This window comes from Oncorhynchus masou, chromosome 24, assembly GCF_036934945.1.
Source record: "Oncorhynchus masou masou isolate Uvic2021 chromosome 24, UVic_Omas_1.1, whole genome shotgun sequence".
Lineage (NCBI taxonomy): Eukaryota > Metazoa > Chordata > Actinopteri > Salmoniformes > Salmonidae > Oncorhynchus > Oncorhynchus masou.
In genome coordinates this window covers 62,657,736-62,679,851 of record NC_088235.1, presented here as the reverse complement: position 1 = coordinate 62,679,851, position 22,116 = coordinate 62,657,736, and the positions used below count along the sequence as shown (strand labels likewise).

The window sequence follows — 22,116 nt, the reverse complement described above, 5'->3', positions numbered from 1 at the left end:
CTGTGTTCTATTATTTGTATATTTTTGCCGGGTAGGGTTCTCAATCATGGACAGCTGTCTATCGTTGTCTCTGATTGAGAACTATACTTAGGTAGCCCTTTCCCACCTGTCTTTGTGGGAAGTTGACTTTGTTTATGGCACATAGCCTTTAGCTTCACGGTTTGTTTTGTACTGTTTATTGTTTTGTTCGGCGTCTTTTTAAATAAAGAAAAAAATGTCACCTCACCACGCTGCGCCTTGGACCAGTTCATTAAACAGCCGTGACAACTGTAGATGCTCAAAGCAGATCAATTAAATAATTTAGTGTAATTTACACTTGAACTCACCTCATCTTGTGATTCTTCATTGAGGCACAGCATGCTTTTAGTCATGTGATTATTTGGAGTGTAAAGGTTTGAGTTTAAAGTCATGTTGCAGGCAGAGTCAAACGACACTTCTGGGTCTTGAGCTGGGCGGGCCAAAGTGGGATCATCACGTGTTCCACTTTGACCGTCTGAATCTGTTTTATCACCACATATGGGCATGTGAGAATGTGTGTCCCCTTCTGACATCTCATTGTCTCTCACTGAGCCCCATTGCTTGGAGTCACTGCACTCATAAGGGGCTGTCTCTCTATCCCCTCTCTTGCTCCAAACAGACCCGTGCCCCATGCATTCCTCAGCTCCTATCTCCGTGAGGTCCGATACATTGACACTGATATCCTCGTGGGGCGTTGGCGGGTGTGTGGGGGGATTATTGGAGTCTGGGACAGAGCAGGAACGATTCAGAACCCCCCTTACCCTCCCAGCCCTCTCCTGAGCCCTCCTTCGTACAGGGGAACTGTTCTGAGATCTGCTATCCAACTGCGAACCAAACATGTCCTCCTCTACGACACATCCATCCTCTTCCACATCCCCCATATCATCAGCCCACAGGGTGGAGTCCCAGGCCCCACATACGTGATGCCGGTGAGTTCCATTGGGATCGTTTGGGTCTGGATTATCAACAGTGGTGTCTGAGACAATGCACTGGTCTTTGAAGCTACTGTCCTCAGAGCTGATGCTCTTGTGGAGCTGCCAGTTAGGTTGGGGCTGCTGCCATCGAGCCTCCCAAGAGCCATCCCACCCATCTATGGATTGTGGATGGATACACAGTTAGTATGGTTATGGCCACAGCGGACTACAATAGAAATTGATGTTTAAATAGAAATACACAAAGATATCTCATGCCTAAAGGCAAACCTTGAAATGTTGCAACGGATTCAATTGACAGGACTCTTCTTCCTATAGAAGAGAGTTTCCGGCACAGGACTGTGGAAGAGGAATGTTCTAGCTTTTCCTCTGCAAGGGATAGGATGTCCTGAGGGTGAGATACATATAATATTGTAGCGATATTAGCTAACACAAACATACGTATTCTATGACGCAACTTGTCTTTATTACGTTTCATTTCATCGTTGATGCTTCAATGTTGAGGACTCAGTGTTGAAACAGTTTCATTTGTTTCTCAAAAGAAAATACATCCTGTAACTGGTATACACTTAATGTTAAAGTTGTATCCCCTGTGTAGAATTCTGGTTTCATGCATGACTGTGACATCATCCATTCTTTATGCTTTTCCCTATCTGCATTGCACTGTCATTGCTCTTCCACACGGTGCTGCTCATGTTCACTGTCTGTGCACATCTACAGTATTACAGTTGCATATCAGTTTGCCATGTCTCTTGTATCTGTTTGCCAAAGGGTCTATAGTAGGCCTGTTACTATTCATACTACTACTACTATTGATAGTGCTATCATTACTACTTGAGAGAAAATCCTTTCGGATATTTCTTACACCATATTACCTGTAATAATTTGTATAATAAGAGTGTAAAGACAGCACTCCATTAAAGGTCATCCATGATAGTGACCTTACCTGGGGGTGTGGCCTGTCCTCTGGCCCCTTCTCCTGCATCTGCTCCAGCAGTCTCTGAATCTCCTCCCCCAGCTCTGCCTCCAGTTCTGGCTCAATGACAAAGTCCAGCGCAGCAGAGAGGGTGGAACCTAGAGAGTACATGTGTCCCTGGAGGAGACACAGAGAGTCATTGATCTTAAACTGACCCCTAGAACCAGACACATGCAATTGTTTATCATAAAATATAACGACTAGACACTGCTTAGACATGTTGACACTGCTTGGACATGTTTGCCTTCAACCATATGGGATTTAGAACATAAACTATGTGTAATTTATGATCTCATGTCAGCACCTTGTGTACCAAACAAACAGCCAGAAAGCACTACTGTATCCCGTGATCACTGTAACCTCACATTATTAGTGTAGGTAGCACAAGTCCTTTGGGCAACTCTGTGGGGTCTTACTGGAAACCGAGCCTAGTTGGCATGCTGTTGGTTGAGGAAGTAATTCATCGGGCCATTAAGAAGTAAATAAAACTGTGGCAGGCCAAGGCCAAGTTGCTCCCTCATTTGACCACCCTCAGATTAATCATGTCTGGCAGGCAATGTATTCTGGGGCCTTAACTAACAAACACATAATCATCCCTCTATATTGCCTTGGATCTCATCTCATTGGATGAAAGGCTGCAATACCAGGAGTCAGTGGAGATGAAATTACAGCGCGTAAATGGGAAATTTCACCAGAGCCTGTCTCTTTGTAAGTCGTGAGAGTTCCCTTTTCTTGTGTTTTACTTGGGGGAATGGAGCTCTTTGTTGCAATTATGGCTTACTTGTTGGCTCCTGAAAGAATCCGAACTAGGTGTTTTCTAGGCCAAATCTCAGACAAGATACAAGATTCCAAACAATTAAAAGGAATGCGACCCGTACTTATGTGTTGGATATGGGAAAGGCAGAAGATCCAGATCTCAAAGTGTGACACATAACAGAAATAGTTAGCTGAAGCCTCTCTAAGTCAAAATGTCTGTCTCACATAAAGAGAGCCAACATGTTAAATCCACCAGCTGCGGTAAGGACATGTTAACTTCCTGTTGTGTGTGCAAGCAGGTCCCAGCGATAGAAATAGAATTACTATAATTAATGACATTTCTAATGCCTCAGCTTCTCCCACTTGGAGCACATACATTGGAAGACCAGATAAATTAGACAAACATAGACACACATTGGTTTATTTAGTACTCAATGACACACACATTAAACCTGCAATTGATCAACTGATAAATGTAGACTAGGCAGGAAATCAATTTATAGGACTACATGGTTACAGTGAGTGACAACGCAGAGGGAGAAATTACAGACAATTACAAAGAAGATTGAGGGAGATCTGAATTAAAATAAGTGAACACGAGACGAGAGCGAGAAGAGATTATTATTTATTTCCCCCCCCTTATTAGCACTGACTTTGCTTATAGCTACAGTACTTTATTGAGGGAAACAATGTACTTACTATGACTGCGATATGTGGTTGTCCCACCTAGCTATCTTAAGATGAACACACCAACTGTAAGTCGTTCCGGATAAGATGACTCAAATGTAAAAGTAAATGTAACGAGTTAATGAGACAGAATGAGAGTGATACTAAAAAGAGTGAAATCATTTCTTAGTGAGACATATTGTTATCTTCTGTATTTGCTGCTAAACATAGAGAGGATATAGATTTCTTTGATTTCTCCCATGTTTGTTTTGAGCATCCGCTACAGTGAGAGGCAATACAGACTGCGAAGTAGCCATTCATAGTGAAATAATCCACTTACCTCAAAGGTACTGCCAGTCTTATCAAACTCTGGAGGTATAAACGATCCCTCAGGATCATCTGCAAGACAAGCATTCAAAAGTATGTCTACATTTTTATTTAATTAATTTAAAACCACTTGTAACCAGTCATCGACATAATTCTGGCCAGCAGAATTAGCACACAACAACACAGCTCATTAAAAATTTTAATAAATGTGTTATTACATGTGGTGTTGGTATCGGTCTTAATTGACAATACGTTGCCTATTATAAAACCATGTGCTAAGCCACAACACATTAAGAACACCTGCTCTTTCTATGACATAGGGTTTTTCACGCTCAACAGTTTCCTGTGTGTATCAAGAATGGTCCACCACCCAAAGGACATCCAGCCAACATGACACAACTGTGGGAAGCATTGGAGTCAAAATGGGCCAGCATCCCTGTCAAACTATTTAGAAACAACTCAATATTAGGAAAGTTGTTCCTAATGTTTGTCAACCCAGCAAAAAAAGAAATGTCCTCTCACCGTCAACTCTGTTTATTTTCAGCAAACTTAACACGTGTAAATATTTGTATGAACATAACAAGATTCAACAACTGAGACATAAACTTAACAAGTTCCACAGACATGTGACTAACAAAAATGGAATAATGTGTCCCTGTACAAAGGGGGGGGTCAAAATCAAAAGTAACAGTCAGTGTCTGGTGAGGCCACCAGCTGCATTAAGTTAAGTACTGCAGTGCATCTCATCCTCATGGACTGCACCAGATTTGTCAGTTCTTGCTATGAGATGTTACCCCACTATTCCACCAAGGCACCTGCAAGTTCTGGGGGGGAATTTCTGGGGTGGAATGGCCCTAGCCCTCACCATCTGATCCAACAGGTGGGATTGAGATCCGTGCTCTTCGCTGGCAATGGCAGAATACTGACATTCCTGTCTTGCAGGAAATCACGCACAGAATGAGAAATATGGCTGGTGGCATTGTCATGCTGGAGGGTCATGTCAGGATGAGCCTGCAGGAAGGGTACCACATGAGGGTGGAGGATGTTTTCCCTGTAACACACAGCGTTGAGATTGCCTGCAATGACAACAAGCTCAGTCGGATGATCCTGTGACACACCGCCCCAGACCATGATGGACCCTCCACCTCCAAATCAATCCCACTCCAGAGTACAGGCCTCGGTGTAACGCTCATTCCTTCGACGATAAACGCAAATCCGACCATCACCCCTGGAGAGACAAAACCGTGACTTGTCAGTGAAGAGCACTTTTTGCCAGTCCTGTCTGGTCCAGCGACGGTGGGTTTGTGCCCATAAGCGACGTTGTTGCCAGTGATGTGTGGTGAGGACCTGCCTTACAACAGGCCTACAATCCCTCAGTCCAGCCTCTCTCATCCTATTGTGGACAGTCTGCACACTGATGGAGTGATTGTGCATTCCTGGTGTAACTCGGGCAGTTGTTGTTGCCATCCTGCACCTGTCCCGCAGGTGTGATGTTCGGATGTACCAATCCTGTGCAGGTGTTGTTACACGTGGTCTGCCACTGCGAGGACGATTAGCTGTCTGTCCTGTCTCCCTGTAGCGCTGTCTTAGGAGTCTCACAGTACGGACATTGCAATTTATTGCCCTGGCCACATCTGCAGTCCTGATGTCTCCTTGTAGCATGCCTAAGGCACGTTCACGCAGATGAGCAGGAAACCTGGGCATCTTTCTTTGGTGTTTTTCCAGAGTCAGTAGAAAAGCCTCTTTAGTGTCCTAAGTTTTCATAACTTAATTGCCTACTGTCAGTAAGCTGTTAGTGTCTTAACGTCCGTTCCACGTCCGTTCCAAGCATGGGAAACCGTGTTTAAACCCTTTACAATGAAGATCTGTGAAGTTATATGGATTTTTACAAATGATCTTTTATTGCTGAGTTTATATTATTCAATAGCTCAGAGACAAACCCAGACTAATGAGACTGCAGCTAACTCCTGATCAAAGCCTTGGTGTCACGATGCGGAGCCTTTTCAGTCTTAAGTAGGCCATTGTTTGTGCTGGGTTGAAAGTAGGGATAATGCCTCTTCCCACAGCTAGAGACTGTTTAGTAGGTCAGGTCTAGATTTGGGGCTTGTGAAGTGAGGAGTGAGGAGGTAACAATGCAGATCTGGTTCTTTATGCCCAGAGTGAGACTTTTTATTAGCAAAGTGAGGATTAGACTTAGCATAGCCGACGAGACTGTACAAGACAGTGGCAAGAAAAAGTATGTGAACCCTTTGGAAATACCTGGATTTCTGCATAAATTGGTCATAAAATTTGATATGATCTTTATCTACGTCACAACAATAGGCAAACACAGTCTGCTTAAACTAATAACACAAACAATTCCACATTTTCATGTCTTTATTGAACACGCCGTGTAAACATTCACAGTGCAGGGTGGAAAAAAGTAAGTGAACCCTTGGATTTAATAACCGGTTGACCCTACTTTGGCAGCAATAACCTCAACCTCAACGTTTTCTGTAGTTGCGGATCAGACCGGCACAATGGTCAGGAAATTTTTTGGATCATTCCTCCTTACAAAACTGTTTCAATTCAATTCAGCCTAACATTCTCCTGCAAAATGTCTTAAAACTTGGGAATTCATTTTTCCGTTGATGATAGCAAGCTGTCCAGGCCCTGAGGCAGCAAAGTAGCCCCAAACCACGATTCTCTTTCCGCCATACTTTACAGTTGGGATGAGGTTTTGATGTTGGTGTGCTGTGCCTTTTTTTCTCCACAGATAGTGTTGTGTGTTTCTTCCAAACAACTCAGCTGTAGTTTCATCTGTCCATAGAATATTTTGCCAGTAGCCCAGTGGAACATTCAGGTGCACTTTTGCAAACTTCAGATGTGCAGCAATGTTTTTTTGGAGAGCGGTGGCATCTTCCATGGTGTCCTCCCATTCTTGTTGAGTGTTTTACGTATCGTAGGCTCATCAACAGAGATGTTAGTATGTTCCAGAGATTTCTGTAAGTCTTTAGCTGACACTCTAGGATTTGTCTTATCCTCATTGAGCATTCTGAACTGTGCTCTTGCAGTCATCTTTGCAGGATGGCCACCCCTATGGAGAGTAGCAACAGTGCTGAACTGTTCTCCATTTACAGGCAATTTGTCTTACCGTGGACTGATGAACATCAAGGCTTTTAGAGATACTTTTGTAACCTTTTCCAGCTTTATGCAAGTCAACAATTTTTAATCTTAGGTCTTCTGAGATCTCTTTTGTTGGAGGCATAGTTCACATCAGGCAATGATTCTTGTGAATAGCAAACTCAAAGTTGGTGAGTGTTTTTTATAGGGCAAGGCAGCTCTAACCAACATCTCCAATCTCGTCTCATTGATTGGACTTCTGGAAAAGTCATTAGCCTAGGGGTTCTCATACTTTTTCCAACCTACACTGTGAATGTTTAAATTATGTATTCAATATAGACAATAAAAATACAATAATTTGCGTGTTATTAGTTTAAGCACACTACGTTTGTCTATTGTTGTGACTTAGATGAAGATCAGATCAAATTGTATGACCAATTTATGCAGAAATCTAGGTCATTCCAAAGGGTTCACATACTTTTTCTTGTCACTGTATTTACAAACAAAATAACAAACTGGTGGTTGATCAAAGCCAAACTGAACTGAATCAGTATATTAAAGAAAACCCAGGCTCAATAATGCCTGTCAACGGCAGCATGCCAACCTTACCCTCCTCTCTCTCTCAAACAATGAAAGGACAGGGTTTAAATAGGACTACCCATCATGCCTCTGACCAATGAGAACAAGATGTCATTTCACATCATGAAAACTAGCATTCATAAGGAATAAAATACAGAGACATTTTCAGATCGAACTCGATCAAAGTGCTAAACCATGCTTAATGCATAAATATAACATAGGGCTTCAAAGATGACCTTCCCCCCGGGAATTAGCAACTTCTGCATTACCCATACTCCTGAATAAACTATGCACTCTTGAACGCAACCACCGTTTGAAGGTGGAAACTCTGACCAGGTAACGGCCAGATAACCCTCTGTATTAAACAAGTAATACAAGGTAATAATTTACACTTCTACCTTCACATTTGAATTGTTACACATTATCCAATGTAGTAGTAACGTTTTTTCATCAATTCCATGAACAGAAAGAGTTAGGCTATATTCACTGGAGACGAAACAGCAAAAGATTTTAGCTCCAAACCATCTGACTGAGTTCGACCATCAACTCTAAACTTGTTCCTTTCCTTTCACAGGTGATCAACAATCAAGACATTGGATTACATGACTACCCCCACATTTTTTACAATAAATGGACTTCTCATAATAGCTTGATTTATATCATGTGTGTATACAGTACATGACCAGGCAAGACTTTAGACTATGTGATGGACATTGACATAGGCCAATCGTCACAGGGCCACCTCTGACTTCTGGAGTTATGACTGAGGTGCTCCCAACCCAGGTGGAGGGCAAACCAGAGACACTACAGAGGGTACGAACGAACGGCCAAGGAGAAGTGAACACTACTGGGTAGAGACAAAGACAGAGGGAAGAGAAGAGAGGAGAGGTCAAGATGGAATTGTGGAGAGGAAGAAAGAGGGGAAAAGGATGTGAAAGGGAGATGGTGAGTGAGGAGGGAAGGAAAGAAATGGAAATATGAGTGGATTGTACTACTGCAAAATGAGCAATCCATAGGAAAAGAGGGAAATACCTGTATAAAGTGCTGTTAATTATTTGGTTATAGAAAATATTTTATTTATTTATTGAATAATGGCAATTGCAAATTCACTCAATCTGAAATAGCACTTTACTCTATTCCAGGTGCATCAACAGCTACAAGGTAAGGCCAAATCACAAGTTAGCTCGGTCTATAATATAACAAGAGAGGCAAACACATACATATTGTAGAAAGGAGACTACAGTGAATTCAATGGGTGAAGGAATGTACTCCCTGCTGTCGTGACGTTGTATTAGTTAAATGTGACGACTATTGTCTGTCGAATGATTAAAAGTTTCTGAATCAAGCAATTATTAACTCATTAACCTGGGGCACCATGGGAAAACTAGTTTTTATTGAGTTTCTATTTCCCAAATTAACTCAGAATATCAGAATATCGATTTTACAACAGCCGCTAATTAACCAACTCTACCATTTTTGTTCTGAACATCTGTAACGGCGTTCTTCTTTTGTTGAATGAAAGTCGGACCGAAATGCAGCGTGTAAGTTACTCATGTTTAATGTGAAAACAAACAAACGAACTATACATGAAATAACTTAATAAATACAAAAACAACAAACAGAACGTGAAACCTATACAGCCTGACTGGTGCACACTACACAGAGACAGGAACAATCACCCACGAAATACAAAGCAAAAACCAGGCTACCTAAATACGGTTCCCAATCAGCGACAACGAGAATCACCTGACTCTGATTGAGAACCGCCTCAGGCAGCCAAACCTATTAAACACACACACCCCTAATCAGCTACAATCCCAACTACTACAAACCCCAATATGAAAATACAATACATAATAAACCCATGTCACACCCTGGTCTGACTAACTAATAAACTAAAACACAAAATACTAAGACCAAGGCGTGACAACATCATATAGCCCGTCAATCTGCACGGACCCGGGTCTCACCAATGAGTTAGTACCACACCAATCTTAGTTGAATATTTATTTACCAAAAAGCTAAAATGATAATAAAATATACATATAGACAAAACACATTATAGGCTATTGATTAGAACTTAGTATAACGGGCCAATACACTATGGCGCGTGTTACCCAAAATGGGAACTTCAAAGGGAGAGAGAAAAAAGAAAGTACACAAGAGAAATATACATTTGGGTGAATTTGTCAGTAATGCTTATTCTAACCCTAGCCTTGCCCCAAACTGCCGCTCTTATGGGTCAGAATATAATGATGTAATTACGTGGGGATTATCTCAGAGGATTCTCTGCGTGGACCGTTCAGCTGCTCGATGACGCACTTCTCCTGCGCACCTCTCTGATCGTCCTCCCGATGTCAGTGTCCTTTTGGCTTAGGAGTCTGTTCCCTCACCCTTGCTATGGAAGGGGTCTTCTGAGGACAGACAGCTCTGTAGCTCAGAGCACAGCATAGGAATGAAACTTTTAAATACCACAATTTGCTGAGATTGGATGCTAAGGGGGTCCGGCTTGAATTCACCCGCTTAGACACAGCTACTCATCCGTAGCTTGGGTAGAAAAGGATTTCTTTGTCTTCAAACTTGTGTTGCATTCTGGATTCATGGACTTTTTAGACCTTGGCTGCAGCTTGGGTCACATAGTCCTCTCTGTAAATTCTATACTGGTTTTATACCCTTGGGTCAGAAGTGGGTGTAACCGCCTTTAAGGAAATTCTCTGGGCGTACCAAGTTAATGAGGGAAGGTCTAGATTTTACTCAAATCCAATTTTAAACAACTAACTTAACATTTAATCTTTACCAAAACATTCCCTTTGATTTGGACATTTTCCACACAACGTACAATGTATAAACATCAAACATATACTAGGAAAACTCTTCACGTTACAACGTATTCGTAATAACGTCATCTATTATCCTTTAATATCAAAACAAAAATGACATACATTCTCATACTGCATCTATCGTCATGACCACCATTGTGGCTGATGGAAACCATTGTTCCAAAGTCCCTTTATTTCATGTTTAAAGTTCTGAGGCTGGTTCTCCATAGTAACAGGACAAAGGAATTTGTCTGTGGCCTGAGATTTACCAGGGGCGTGAGGGGTCATAAAACCCCACATCTTCAGACCCCTAGATCTCTCCTCCTCTGTTGGGGTTGAGAGATAATCTGTAGGGTTGTGGTCTCCTGTAACCTGACCTGATCAGGACAGTCATGACACTGCTAACAATATGATTGCAAAAAACAACCTACCCTCAGGGGTGCGTGCTTAGATCTCTCCTGTACTCCCTGTTCACCCATGACTGCGTGTCCAAGCACGACTCCAACACCATCATTAAGTTTGCTGAAGGCACAACAGTGGTAGGCCTGATCACCGACAACGATGCAACAGCGTATAGGGATGTCAGAGACCTGGCAGTGTGGTGCCAGGACAACAACCTCTCCCTCAATGTGAGCAAGGCAAAGGAGATGATTGTGGACGACAGGAAAAGAAGGGCCGAACATGCCTCCATTAACATCGACGGGGCTGTATTGGAGCAGGTCGGGAGATTCAAGTTCCTTGGTGTCTACCTCACCAACAAACTATCATGGTCTAAACACACCAAGACAATTGTGAAGAGGGCACAACAACACATTTTCCCCTTCAGGAGAATGAGGAAACTGAAAAGATCATCCGACCGACTGGCGCCAAGCTTCCTGCAATCCAGAACCTATATCTCTCTGCAACCACACGGCAAGCGGTACCGGAGTGCCAAGTCTAGGTCCAAAAGGCTCCTTAACACTTTCTACCCCCAAGCCAGAAGACTGCTTAACAATTAATCAAAAGGCCACACGGAATATTTGAAACGACCCTCCCTCCTTTGTTTTAACACTGCTGCTATTCAGTGTTTATTATCTATGCATAGTCACTTTAACCCTACCTACATGTAGAAATTATCCTGACTAACCTGTACCCTCACACATTGACTCGAATTGGTCCACCCACACAGACAGCGTTGTGAAGAAGGCGCAGCAGCGCCTCTTCAACATCAGGTGGCTGGAGAAATTTGGCTTGTCACCAAAAGCACTCACAAACTTCTACAGATGCACAATCGAGAGCATCCTGTCGGGCTGTATCACCGCCATGTACGGCAACTGCTCCGCCCACAACAGTAAGGCTCTCCAGAGGGTAGTGAGGTCTGCATAACGCATCACCGAGGTCAAACTACCTGCCCTCCAGGACACCTTCACCACCCGATGTCGCAGGAAGGCCAAAAAGATCATAAAGGACAATAACCACACGTTAACATCCAGAAGGCGAGGTCAGTACAGGTGCATCAAAGCAGGGACCGAGAGACTGAAAAACAGCTTCTATCTCAAGGCTATCAGACTGTTAAACAGCCACCACTAACATTGAGTGGCTGCTGCCAACATACTGACTCAACTCCAGCCACTTTAATAATGGAAATTGATGGAAATTGATGTAAAAATGTATCACTAGACACTTTAAACAATGCCACTTAATATAATGTTTACATACCCTACATTACTCATCTCATATGTATATACTGTACTCTATATCATCTACTGCATCTTGCCATCTTTATGTAATACATGTATCACTAGCCACTTTAAACTATGCCACTTTATGTTTATATACCCTACATTACTCATCCCATATGTATATACTGTACTCTATACCATCTACTGCATCTTGCCTATGCCGTTCTGTACCATCACTCATTCATATATCTTTATGTACATATTCTTTATCCCTTTACACTTGTGTGTATAAGGTAGTAGTTGTGGAATTGTTAGGTTAGATTACTCGTTGGTTATTACTGCATTGTCGGAACTAGAAGCACAAGCATTTCGCTACACTCGCATTAACATCTGATAACCATGTGTATGTGACAAATAAAATTTGATTTGGTACCGGTACCCCCTGTATATAGCCTCTTTATTGTTATGTAATCTTATTGTGTTACTTTTTATAAAACATTTGACTAGTTTATTTAGCAAATATTTTCTTAACTCTATGTCTTGAACTGCATTGTTGGTTAAGGGCTTGTAAGTAAGCATTTCACAGTAAGGTCTACGAATACCTGTTGTATTCGGCGCATGTGACAAATAAAATTTGATTTGATTTGAATGGATACTGCTCCATGAGTAATAACACTGCTGCATACTGAGCATTAATTGGTCACGTAAGGTCACTCTGAATGCTCAATTCCTAAGGGAACACGTGATGATGTCCCACACACATCAGTATTCAAAAAACTGCTTGATTAAACCTAATCAGTGCAGGGGAGAAAAGTAGTAGTATAAGTGCTGGTTAGTATTCCAACATGTGCACAACAAAGGACATCTGACAGCACATCTTATTGTGTCTTAACCAAATTATCTCAATTAGCAAATAGCAATAGATTCTAATGTGAATCCAGGGTGAGTCAAAGGCACTGATAGCCAGCTGACCGCCAGAATATCAGTTACCAGGGAAACAATCCCCTTGGCAACACGGACACTGTTGATCTCATCAATGCTTATCAATTACTGATGTTGCCAAAAAAAGAGAAAACGGGAGGCTATCCCTGAACTGATATGTGTGTGCGTGCGTATGTGTGTGAGCGTCCGGTGTGCATGTACGTCTGTGGATCCATGCATACGTGTGCCTGCCTACCTGCCTGTGTATGTTTGTGTGGAAGGGACAACAGGGGTGAGTATGACAGGCGGTGACGCAACCTTGTTTGGTAAAAGACAGATGATTGCAGTTCCCTGAGAGGAGAAGAAGCTAGCCTGTTGGCAGAGTGGATTTCTCAGTATGTCGGAGGGACACGGTGAGACAGAGGCATACTATCCTGAACATGAAGGATATGACTGTTTCACCAACCTTTTCCATCCAAATGAGATGAGGAGCTGCAGACGACTGCAAAATCACATCACACAGATGTAATCACACAATAGCTCAACATTTTAAGAGACATCCCTCTTTTGCAAAAGCAGCCGTTTTGCATTTTTATTATTTTGGGAACAGGTGGAACTTTCTAGTTTGAAACATATACTGCTGACCAAAAGAGAATATGATGAGGTTTGTAAACAAACTTTTCAAGGGGAGAATCTGAAGCCCTATTCATTAAGCATCTCAGAGTGGGAGTGCTGGTCTAAGATCAGTTTGACCTTTGAAGTCAAAATAAATAGAAGGGGGGACCTGAATACGGGCCCTGATCTTTATGACCCTTTGACCTCAGATAGGGAGGACAGATTGACCTGTGACCTCAGGATGCCAGTGTTTATCAGATCAGACTGATTGATCAGTGGAGAGAGTGCTGCCTCAGTCGTTTACAATAGCAGACAGCATTGACTAACAGATTAACTGTAACTGAAACGAAACACCATAGAATCCACTGAATAACTGATAGACCTAGGTTGTGTTCAATATGCACTAAATGGAAGAAAATAAAGTGAAGCAGGGAGGAAGTACTTGGACTACTGCAAAAAGGAGAACTATTTTTTGTTTCTTCTTACAAAACTCTTTTAAACGTTTTTGTGTGCCCTAATGAACATGACCCTGAATGGACAGGGAGACTGGATCATCTCTGAGGTAGAGAGGGCTGTGTTGACTCACCACTGAGTTGCTCCATAAAGCACACATTGCCATGGGCATTGAAGGCCAGGGTGTCGGGTGTGATGCACAGGGTGTGGAAGAGGGTCGATGGGGCGATACTCTGCAAGGCCAGGACACACTCCACACACACCGCCCACACCTCCTGCTCCGTCAGACAGGTGTCCCGCAACGACAGGATATCTGCCAGGGACACGTTCTCCTGCGGACACACGCATGCACACACACACACACACACACACACACACACACACACACACACACGAGTAACACACATGCACACACAGGCACAATTAATACAGTATGTGTCATGCAGCAATACACACATTTACACCCACACCCTCGTATGTCATGCTGCAAACTGTGCAAAGCCAAGCGGGCACATTTTGTCTTATGAAGAAGCTTTATTACATCAATGAATACGAAACAATTCATGGCATGTTTGACATTTTCAGTGCTGGACTTGTGTGTGAAGAAGAGAGGATCTTTTGTTGGCTTTGCACATGAGCACAAAAGCCAGTCTTTGATGGCACTGAGATAGAGAGACTCCATTGTGATGATGTGTCCAGTACTCTGCATTTCCATTACATGCATGTGACTGAACAGTGGAACAGACCACTCTTTTCTCAAAAGTCTCATGGAAGTCTTATGGAACATGGGCATTCAGTTGTTGTAATTTTAAACACTTTGCACTTTTTTTCTATCTAGAACCTAAAAGGGTTCTTCAGCTGTCCCCAGGTAGAACCCTTTTGGGTTCCATGTAGAACCCCTTCCACAGACAGTTTTACACGGAACCCAAAAGGGTTCTCCTATTGTACGGCCGAAGAACCCTTTTTTTGGAACCCTTTTCTTCTAACATTTAAAAAGATGGAACTGGGGTGAAGACAGAATATTCCTCTTTAAAGTACCTCTTCAATTGATCTGAGAGAGATCTAAAAGATGGTTGCCTGTCAGTTACAAAGTATTTGTTTCAGGAAGGTGAATAAAGCGCACCCACAATGCTGTAGAATATGGCACAATAATAGGGCAGAATACTGTCACTTTAAGCAGCAGCAAAAGGCCATAAATAGACTGTTTCCCTTGAGAACAGTGCAGAGAAACATTGAGTCTCTCCCATTCTCCTCAAGTTAAAATGTGCAGGTCCACATAACTTCCCCTCTCACTCCAAGAGCTCTAAATGCGACCAAATCTGCACTGGTTGGAACTCCTCAAAGGTTTAGAGACGGAGAGAGGATAAGAGGGAAAGAAAAGAGTGAAGTAGTGAGTGATTTATTTTCTGGTTGGGCTTCTAAGTGGGTGACTAAGTAATCACGGGAAATCATGAGTTGTTTAATTCATCCCATAGTACTCAAAGGTCAAATGTGACTAAGTTTACACTTGTTCCCCTTGTGTGTAGACTACAGCTGAATGCATATGGCAGGCTGACCCCACACATACCGCCTTCCACTCAAGATTACCCTGCAGTGTCTCTGTGGAGTCTCCACACTTGCAAAAGCCCCTGCAGCTACAAACTTCCAAAGTGAATAACTGTGTCACGCCCTGACCGTAGAGATCTTTTTATTCTCTGTGTTTGGTTGGTCAGGGTGTGACTCGGGTGGGAAACTCTATGTTCTGTGTTTCTATGTTTTGGCCAGGTATGGTTCTCAGTCAGGGACAGCTGTCTATTGTTGTCTCTGATTGGGAATCATACTTAGACAGCCTTTTTTCCTTTTGTATTTTGTGGGTAGTTGTCTTTGTTAGTGGCCTGTTTAGCCCTAGTAAGCTTCATGTTAGTTTTTGTTGTTTCTTGTTTTATTGCCTACATTTATAATAAAGAAAAATGTACCCTCACCACACTGCACCCTGGTCTGGTCATTTCCACGAAGACGGCGATCGTGACAAACTTTGAATAACTCTTCTGCACTGAATCATATTGCACACTGTACATGGTTAAACATTGGAATTATAACTACTTACAATACGAGTGAAATAGTTGTTTTCTTTCCAAACAATGCTAGTGAAGTATGTTAAAAGGTAGCTTTTCTGTGTTAGAATGGTGTATGCGTACGCTGGGGCGGCAGGTAGCCTAGTGGTTAGAGCGTAGAACTTGTAACCGAAAGGTTGCAAGATTGAATCCCCAAGCTGACAAGGTAAAAATCTGTCGTTCTGCCCCTGAACAAGGCAGTTAACCCACTATTCCTCAGTAGGCCGTCATTGAAAATAAGAATTTGCATTGTTAAATAAAGGTAAAAAAACAAACAATTTAAACAATAGAATGGCGTGGACATACAGTACCAGTCTGAAGCTTGGACACACCTACTCATGCAAGGGTTTTTCTTTATTTTTACTATTTTCAACATTGTAGAATAATAGTGAAGACATCAAAACCATGAAATAACACATATGGCATCATGTGTCAACCAAAAAAAGCGTTAAACAAATCAAAATATATTTAGCATTTTAGATTCTTCAAAGTAGCCACCATTTGCCTTGACAACAGCTTTGCACACTCTTGGCATTTTCTCAAACAGCTACACCTGGAATGCTTTTCCAACAGTCTTGAAGGAGTTCCCACATATGCTGAGCACTTGTTGGCTGCTTTTCCTTTACTCTGCAGTCCAACTCATCCCAAACCATCTCAATTGGGTTGAGGTCAGGTGATTGTGGAGGCCAGGTCATCTGATGCAGCACTCCATCACTCTCCTTCTTGATCAAATCACCCTTACACAGCCTGGAGGTGTGTTGGGTCATTGTCCTGTTGAAAAACAAATGATAGCTCCACTAAGCGCAAACCAGGTGGGATGGCGTATCGCTGCAAAAAGCTGTGGTAGCCATGCTGGTTAAGTGTGACTCTAATTCTAAATGAATCACTGACAGTGTCACCAGCAAAGAACCCCCACACTATCACACCTCCTCCTCCATACTTCACGGTGGGAAACACACATGCGGAGATCATCTGTTCACCTACTCTGCATCTCACAAAGACACGGCAGTTCGAACCAAAAACCTTAATTTGGAACCCCTCAGACAAAAGGACATACTTCCATTGGACTAATGTCCATTGCTAGTGTTTCTTGGCCCAAACAAGTCTCTTTGTCAGGCGGTGGGTGTAGCTGGTGCATGAAGTCAGGCGCAGGAGAGCAGAGATGAGTGAACAATGCACTTTACTTAAGAAATAGCACAAAGTAACAATACCAATGTGCGAACAATAACGGTTGCCACAAAGCACGGGTGAAAACAGCACCCAGGAAAAAACAGCCGGAAACATACCGACCTGAACAACAAACAATCACACACAAAGACATGGGGGAAACAGAGGGTTAAATACATGACCAGTAATAGGATTGGTGATGGCTAGAAGACCGGTGATGTCGACCGCCGAGTGCAGAGTGCCGCCCGAACAAGGAGAGGAACCGACTTCCGCGGAAGTCGTGACACTCTTCTTATTATTAGTGTTCTTTAGTAGTGGTTTCTTTGCTGCAATTCAACCATCAAGGCCTGATTCATGCACTCTGTGAAGAACTTATTTGGGCTGCAGTTTCTGAGGCTGGTAACTATAATGAACTTATCCTCTGCAGCAGAGGCAACTCTGGGTCTTCTATTCAAATCAAATTTTATTTGTCACATACACATGGTTAGCAGATGTTAATGCGAGTGTAGCGAAATGCTTGTGCTTCTAGTTCCTACCATGCAGTAATATCTGACAAGTAATCTAACCTAAAAATTTCGCAACTACTACCTTACACACACAAGTGTAAAGGAATGAATAAAAATATGTACACGAAAATATATGAATGAACGATGGCCGAACGGCATAGGCAAAATGCAGTGGATGGTATAGAGTACAGTATATACATATAAGATGAGTAATGTAGGGTATGTACACAATATATAAAGTGGCATTGTTTAAGGTGGCTAGTGAATACATGTATTAAATCAATTTGTATTATTAAAGTGGCTGGAGTTGAGTCAGTATGTTGGCAGCAGCCACTCAATGTTAGTGATGGCTGTTTAACAGTCTGTTGGCCTTGAGATAGAAACTGTTTTCAGTCTCTCGGTCCCCGCTTGATGCACCTGTACTGACCTCGCCTTCTGGATGATAGCGAGGTGAACAGGCAGTGGCTCGGGTGGTTGTTGTCCCTGGTGATCTTTTTGGCCTTCCTGTGACATCGGGTGGTGTAGGTGTCCTGAAGGGCAGGTAGTTTGCCCCCTGGGATGCGTTGTGCAGACCTCACTACCCTCTGGAGAGCCTTACGGTTGTGGGTGGAGCAGTTGCCGTAGCAGGCGATGATACAGCCCGGCAGGATGCTCTCGATTGTGCATCTGTAAAAGTTTGAGTGTTTTTGGTGACAAGCTGAATTTCTTCAGCCTCCTGCTGCTGCGCTGCACCTTCTTTACCACACTGTCTGTGTGGGTGGACCATTTTAGTTTGTCCGTGATGTGTACGTAGAGGAACTTAAAACTTTCCACCTTCTCCACTACTGTCCCGTCAATGTGGATAGGGGGCTGCTCCCTCTGCTGTTTCCTGAAGTCCACAATCATCTCCTTTGTTTTGTTGACATTGAGTGTGAGGTTATTTTCCTGACACCACACTCCGAGGGCCCTCACCTCCTCCCTGTAGGTTGTCTCGTCGTTGTGGGTAATCAAGCCTACCACTATAGTGTCGTCTGTAAACTTGATGATTGAGTTGGAGGGGTGCGTGAACAGGGAGTACAGGAGAGGGCTGAGAACGCACCATTGTGGGGCCCCAGTGTTGAGGATCAGCGGGGTGGAGATGGTGTTACCTACCCTCACCACCTGGGGGCGGTCAATCAGGAAGTCCAGGATCCAGTTGCACAGGGCGGGGTTGAGACCCAGGGTCTCGAGCTTATTGACGAGTTTGGAGGGTACTATGGTGTTAAATGCTGAGCTGTAGTCGATGAACAGCATTCCTACATAGGTATTCCTCTTGTCCAGATGGGTTATGGCAGTGTGCAGTGTGATTCCTGTGGCGGTCCTCATGAGAGCCAGTTTCATCATAGTGCTTGATGGTTTGTGACTGCACTTGAAGAAACTTTCAAAGTTCTTGAAATTTTCCGCATTGACTGACCTTCATGTCTTAAAGTAATGATGGACTGTTGTTTCTCTTTGCTTATTTGAGCTGTTCTTACCATAATATGGACTTGGTCTTTATCTTCTGTATACCTTGTCACAACACAACTGATTGGCTCAAACGCATTAAGGAAAGAAATTCCACAAATGAACTATTAATAATTGAAATGCATTCCAGGTGACTACCTCATGAAGCTGGTTGAGAAAACGCCAAGAGGTTGCAAAGCTGTCATCAAGGCAAAGGGTGGCTACTTTGAAGAATCTAAAATATATTTTGATTTGTTTTAACACTTTTTGGGTTACTTCATGATTCTATGTTCATTATTTCATAGTTTTGATGTCTTCACTATTATTCTACAATTTAGAAAATATTACAAATAAAGAACAACCCTGGAATGAGTAGGTGTGTCCAAACTTTTGACTGGTACTGTATATCAGTCATAAAAAATATTTGTGAGAGTAGACCGCTGATTGGCCTGCTCATCCTCTTCAGGGAGATGACATCATGATCTGTGAGGAAATAGCAAGCATTTTTTTAAACGGTTGGTTTGAGATACAAGGTAAAGGTAGGGTTTTTGTGTGGGGGGGGTTCTCAGATTTATGCTTTGGCCACAAATATGAGTATAGGACGAGTCAACAACATTATTTGGATATGAGCAGAATATTAACTTTTAAAAGATAGATTTTCACCGGGCAGTTACTTTAAAACTCAAACTGGGAGATGAAAACAGGACAGGGTAGTATTTTAATGTTGTAATGAATCTCCAGATTATCAATTTAAAGCCATGAGGGGACACAACAGGGGTCATTACCTATGTCCCACAGTATAAGTATGGTCCTTGATCACCTTGAGAGTTATAAGGAAAGATCACAGACATTAATCTGATGTCCTGAGACAGACAGCATGATGTTGATTTGATAGACCTTATAAAACAACATGTCTTCTTCAATCATTAAATCCCTTGGTGAATAGCATATATATTAGCCTATCTATTGGGACTGCACAAGTAACATAGCCATAGCCCAGGTGCATATATTTCACAGACAATAAAGTCAGTCCCTTGGGGACCCTCAGTACACAATATTGTTGGTAGCCTACAATATTCAAGCTTGGTTAATATATGCCACTGAGAGAACAATAATATTAATGATGATAATAATGTAAACATAAATATTCACTCTCACCTCATCTTCAAGGAGTGCAGGTAGATGCTCAAATTCATAGTATTCCTCCTCTTCTTCCCCTGAGAATTCGACTGCATCAGTTCCAGATGTCCCCATTGTATTTAGTTTTGAACAAGACTGTGGATATTTGAAGAATTGGGTGCGTGCAGTTTCATACTCATAGCTCTTAGCCTAAAGCCTAAAGCCCTTAGCCTAAAGCTTTTCCTCCCTTGGTGTCCTGGCAAAACTGTATTGAGTCAGGAAAGATTAAATGCCTGAATACGTGGTCCAAACACGAACAGTGCGGGCTACTTTTTAGAATGTTACCCGTCCTTCCACTACCACCAGCAACATGATGCGTCATTCAACAAAACGGCAGTGGCGGTGTCACAGCAGTTCTTCTCATTCCTAAACAAGCGAAAAACAGCGTTTGAATGTGTACTTCCTATAATCAATGACAACAAGGGAGTTTGCCAACTATGTGCTGTCATGGCAACGACTGCCACACCTCCACAAAAATAACCGACATTGCGACAATAAACGGCAGTTCCCAAGTCCTCCTAGTAAAGGCTACGAAGCTACACTATGTACCATAATTTGTTTTGAAGAAGGGTAGCCTATTTACAAGATTCCATTCACGTACAGCGCCGCGATCTGCATCAAAGCAATTCTGGAATAGCGTGCCATTGATTGACTTAGAACGGTGTAGCCTTTGCTGCAAATTCTGTCCTACATTTTTTTGCACTCATTCTCATGAGTGACATTAATTGCAAACTGCGTTGTTAAGATTTTACTCATGTATTACCAAGTGCAAAATCACACCTGCTTGCACGAGTTACTTATGCTGCACTAGTATATGTTATCATTATAATTAATCTATTTACATCAGGCCTTATTTTGAGCCCAAGCTTTACCCTAATATGGTGGCCTGAAACTCGTGGTTTACACGTCACATCAGGCCTGTAAGTGGGGTTGCAAAATTCCCACATTTTCAGAAAATCGTGGTTCCAAATCAAATGAAATGTTCAAAGCAACATTTTATTGTTCACATACATATATTTAGCAGATGTTACTTCAGGTGTAGCGAAATGCTTGGGTTCCTAGCTCCAACAGTGCAGTATCTATATACAGTGGGGCAAAAAAGTATTTAGTCAGCCACCAATTATGAAAGTTGTCCCACTTAAAAAGATGAGAGGCCTGTCATTTTCATCATAGGTACACTTCAACTATGACAGACAAAATGAGAAGAAAAAAAATCCAAAAAATCACATTGTAGTATTTTTAATGAATTTATTAGCAAATTATGGTGGAAAATAAGTATTTGGTCACCTACAAACAAGCAAGATTTCTGGCTCTCACAGACCTGTAACTTCTTCTTTAAGAGGCTCCTCTGTCCTCCACCTGTTACCTGTATTAATGGCACCTGTTTGAACTTGTTATCAGTATAAAATACACCTGTCCACAACCTCAAACAGTCACACTCCAAACTCCACTATGGCCAAGACCAAAGAGCTGTCAAAGGACACCAGAAACAAAATTGTAGACCTGCACCAGCCTGGGAAGACTGAATCTGCAATAGGTAAGCAGCTTGGTTTGAAGAAATCAAATGACTTAAATGTAAATGTAACTGTGGGAGCAATTATTAGGAAATGGAAGACTTACAAGACCACTGATAATCTCCCTCAATCTGGGGCTCCACGCAAGATCTCACCCCATGGGGTCAAAATGATCACAAGAACAGTGAGCAAAAATCCTAGAACCACACGGGGGGACCTAGTGAATGACCTGCAGAGAGCTGGGACCAAAGTAACAAAGCCTACCATCAGCAAGGGCATTGAATATGAAATGTGGCTGGGTCTTTCAGCGTGACAATGATCCCAAAAACACCGCCCGGGCAACGAAGGAGTGGCTTCGTAAGAAGCATTTC

The 22,116-nt window shown here is 42.4% G+C and overlaps 1 protein-coding gene across 3 annotated transcripts in view; it reads right to left on the bottom strand.

Moving 5' to 3' along the window:
• The window catches only part of LOC135512445 (kinase non-catalytic C-lobe domain-containing protein 1-like), an 81,390-nt gene extending 60,546 nt beyond the window's left edge, over positions 1-20,844 (bottom strand). For 2 of the 3 annotated variants that reach the window (XM_064934475.1, XM_064934476.1), the window contains exons 1-6: positions 20,211-20,844; positions 13,959-14,157; positions 3,689-3,747; positions 1,897-2,043; positions 1,221-1,338; positions 327-1,108 (exon numbers count right to left, since the gene is read on the bottom strand). In XM_064934475.1, the coding sequence (XP_064790547.1) occupies positions 327-1,108; positions 1,221-1,338; positions 1,897-2,043; positions 3,689-3,747; positions 13,959-14,157; positions 20,211-20,306 (1,401 nt within the window). In that variant the 5' untranslated portion in view covers positions 20,307-20,844. Of the gene's footprint in view, positions 1-326; positions 1,109-1,220; positions 1,339-1,896; positions 2,044-3,688; positions 3,748-13,958; positions 14,158-15,780; positions 16,261-20,210 lie in introns of those variants that run through there. The other variant, XM_064934474.1, reaches the window with a different exon arrangement.
• Between the last annotated feature and the right edge of the window lie 1,272 nt (positions 20,845-22,116).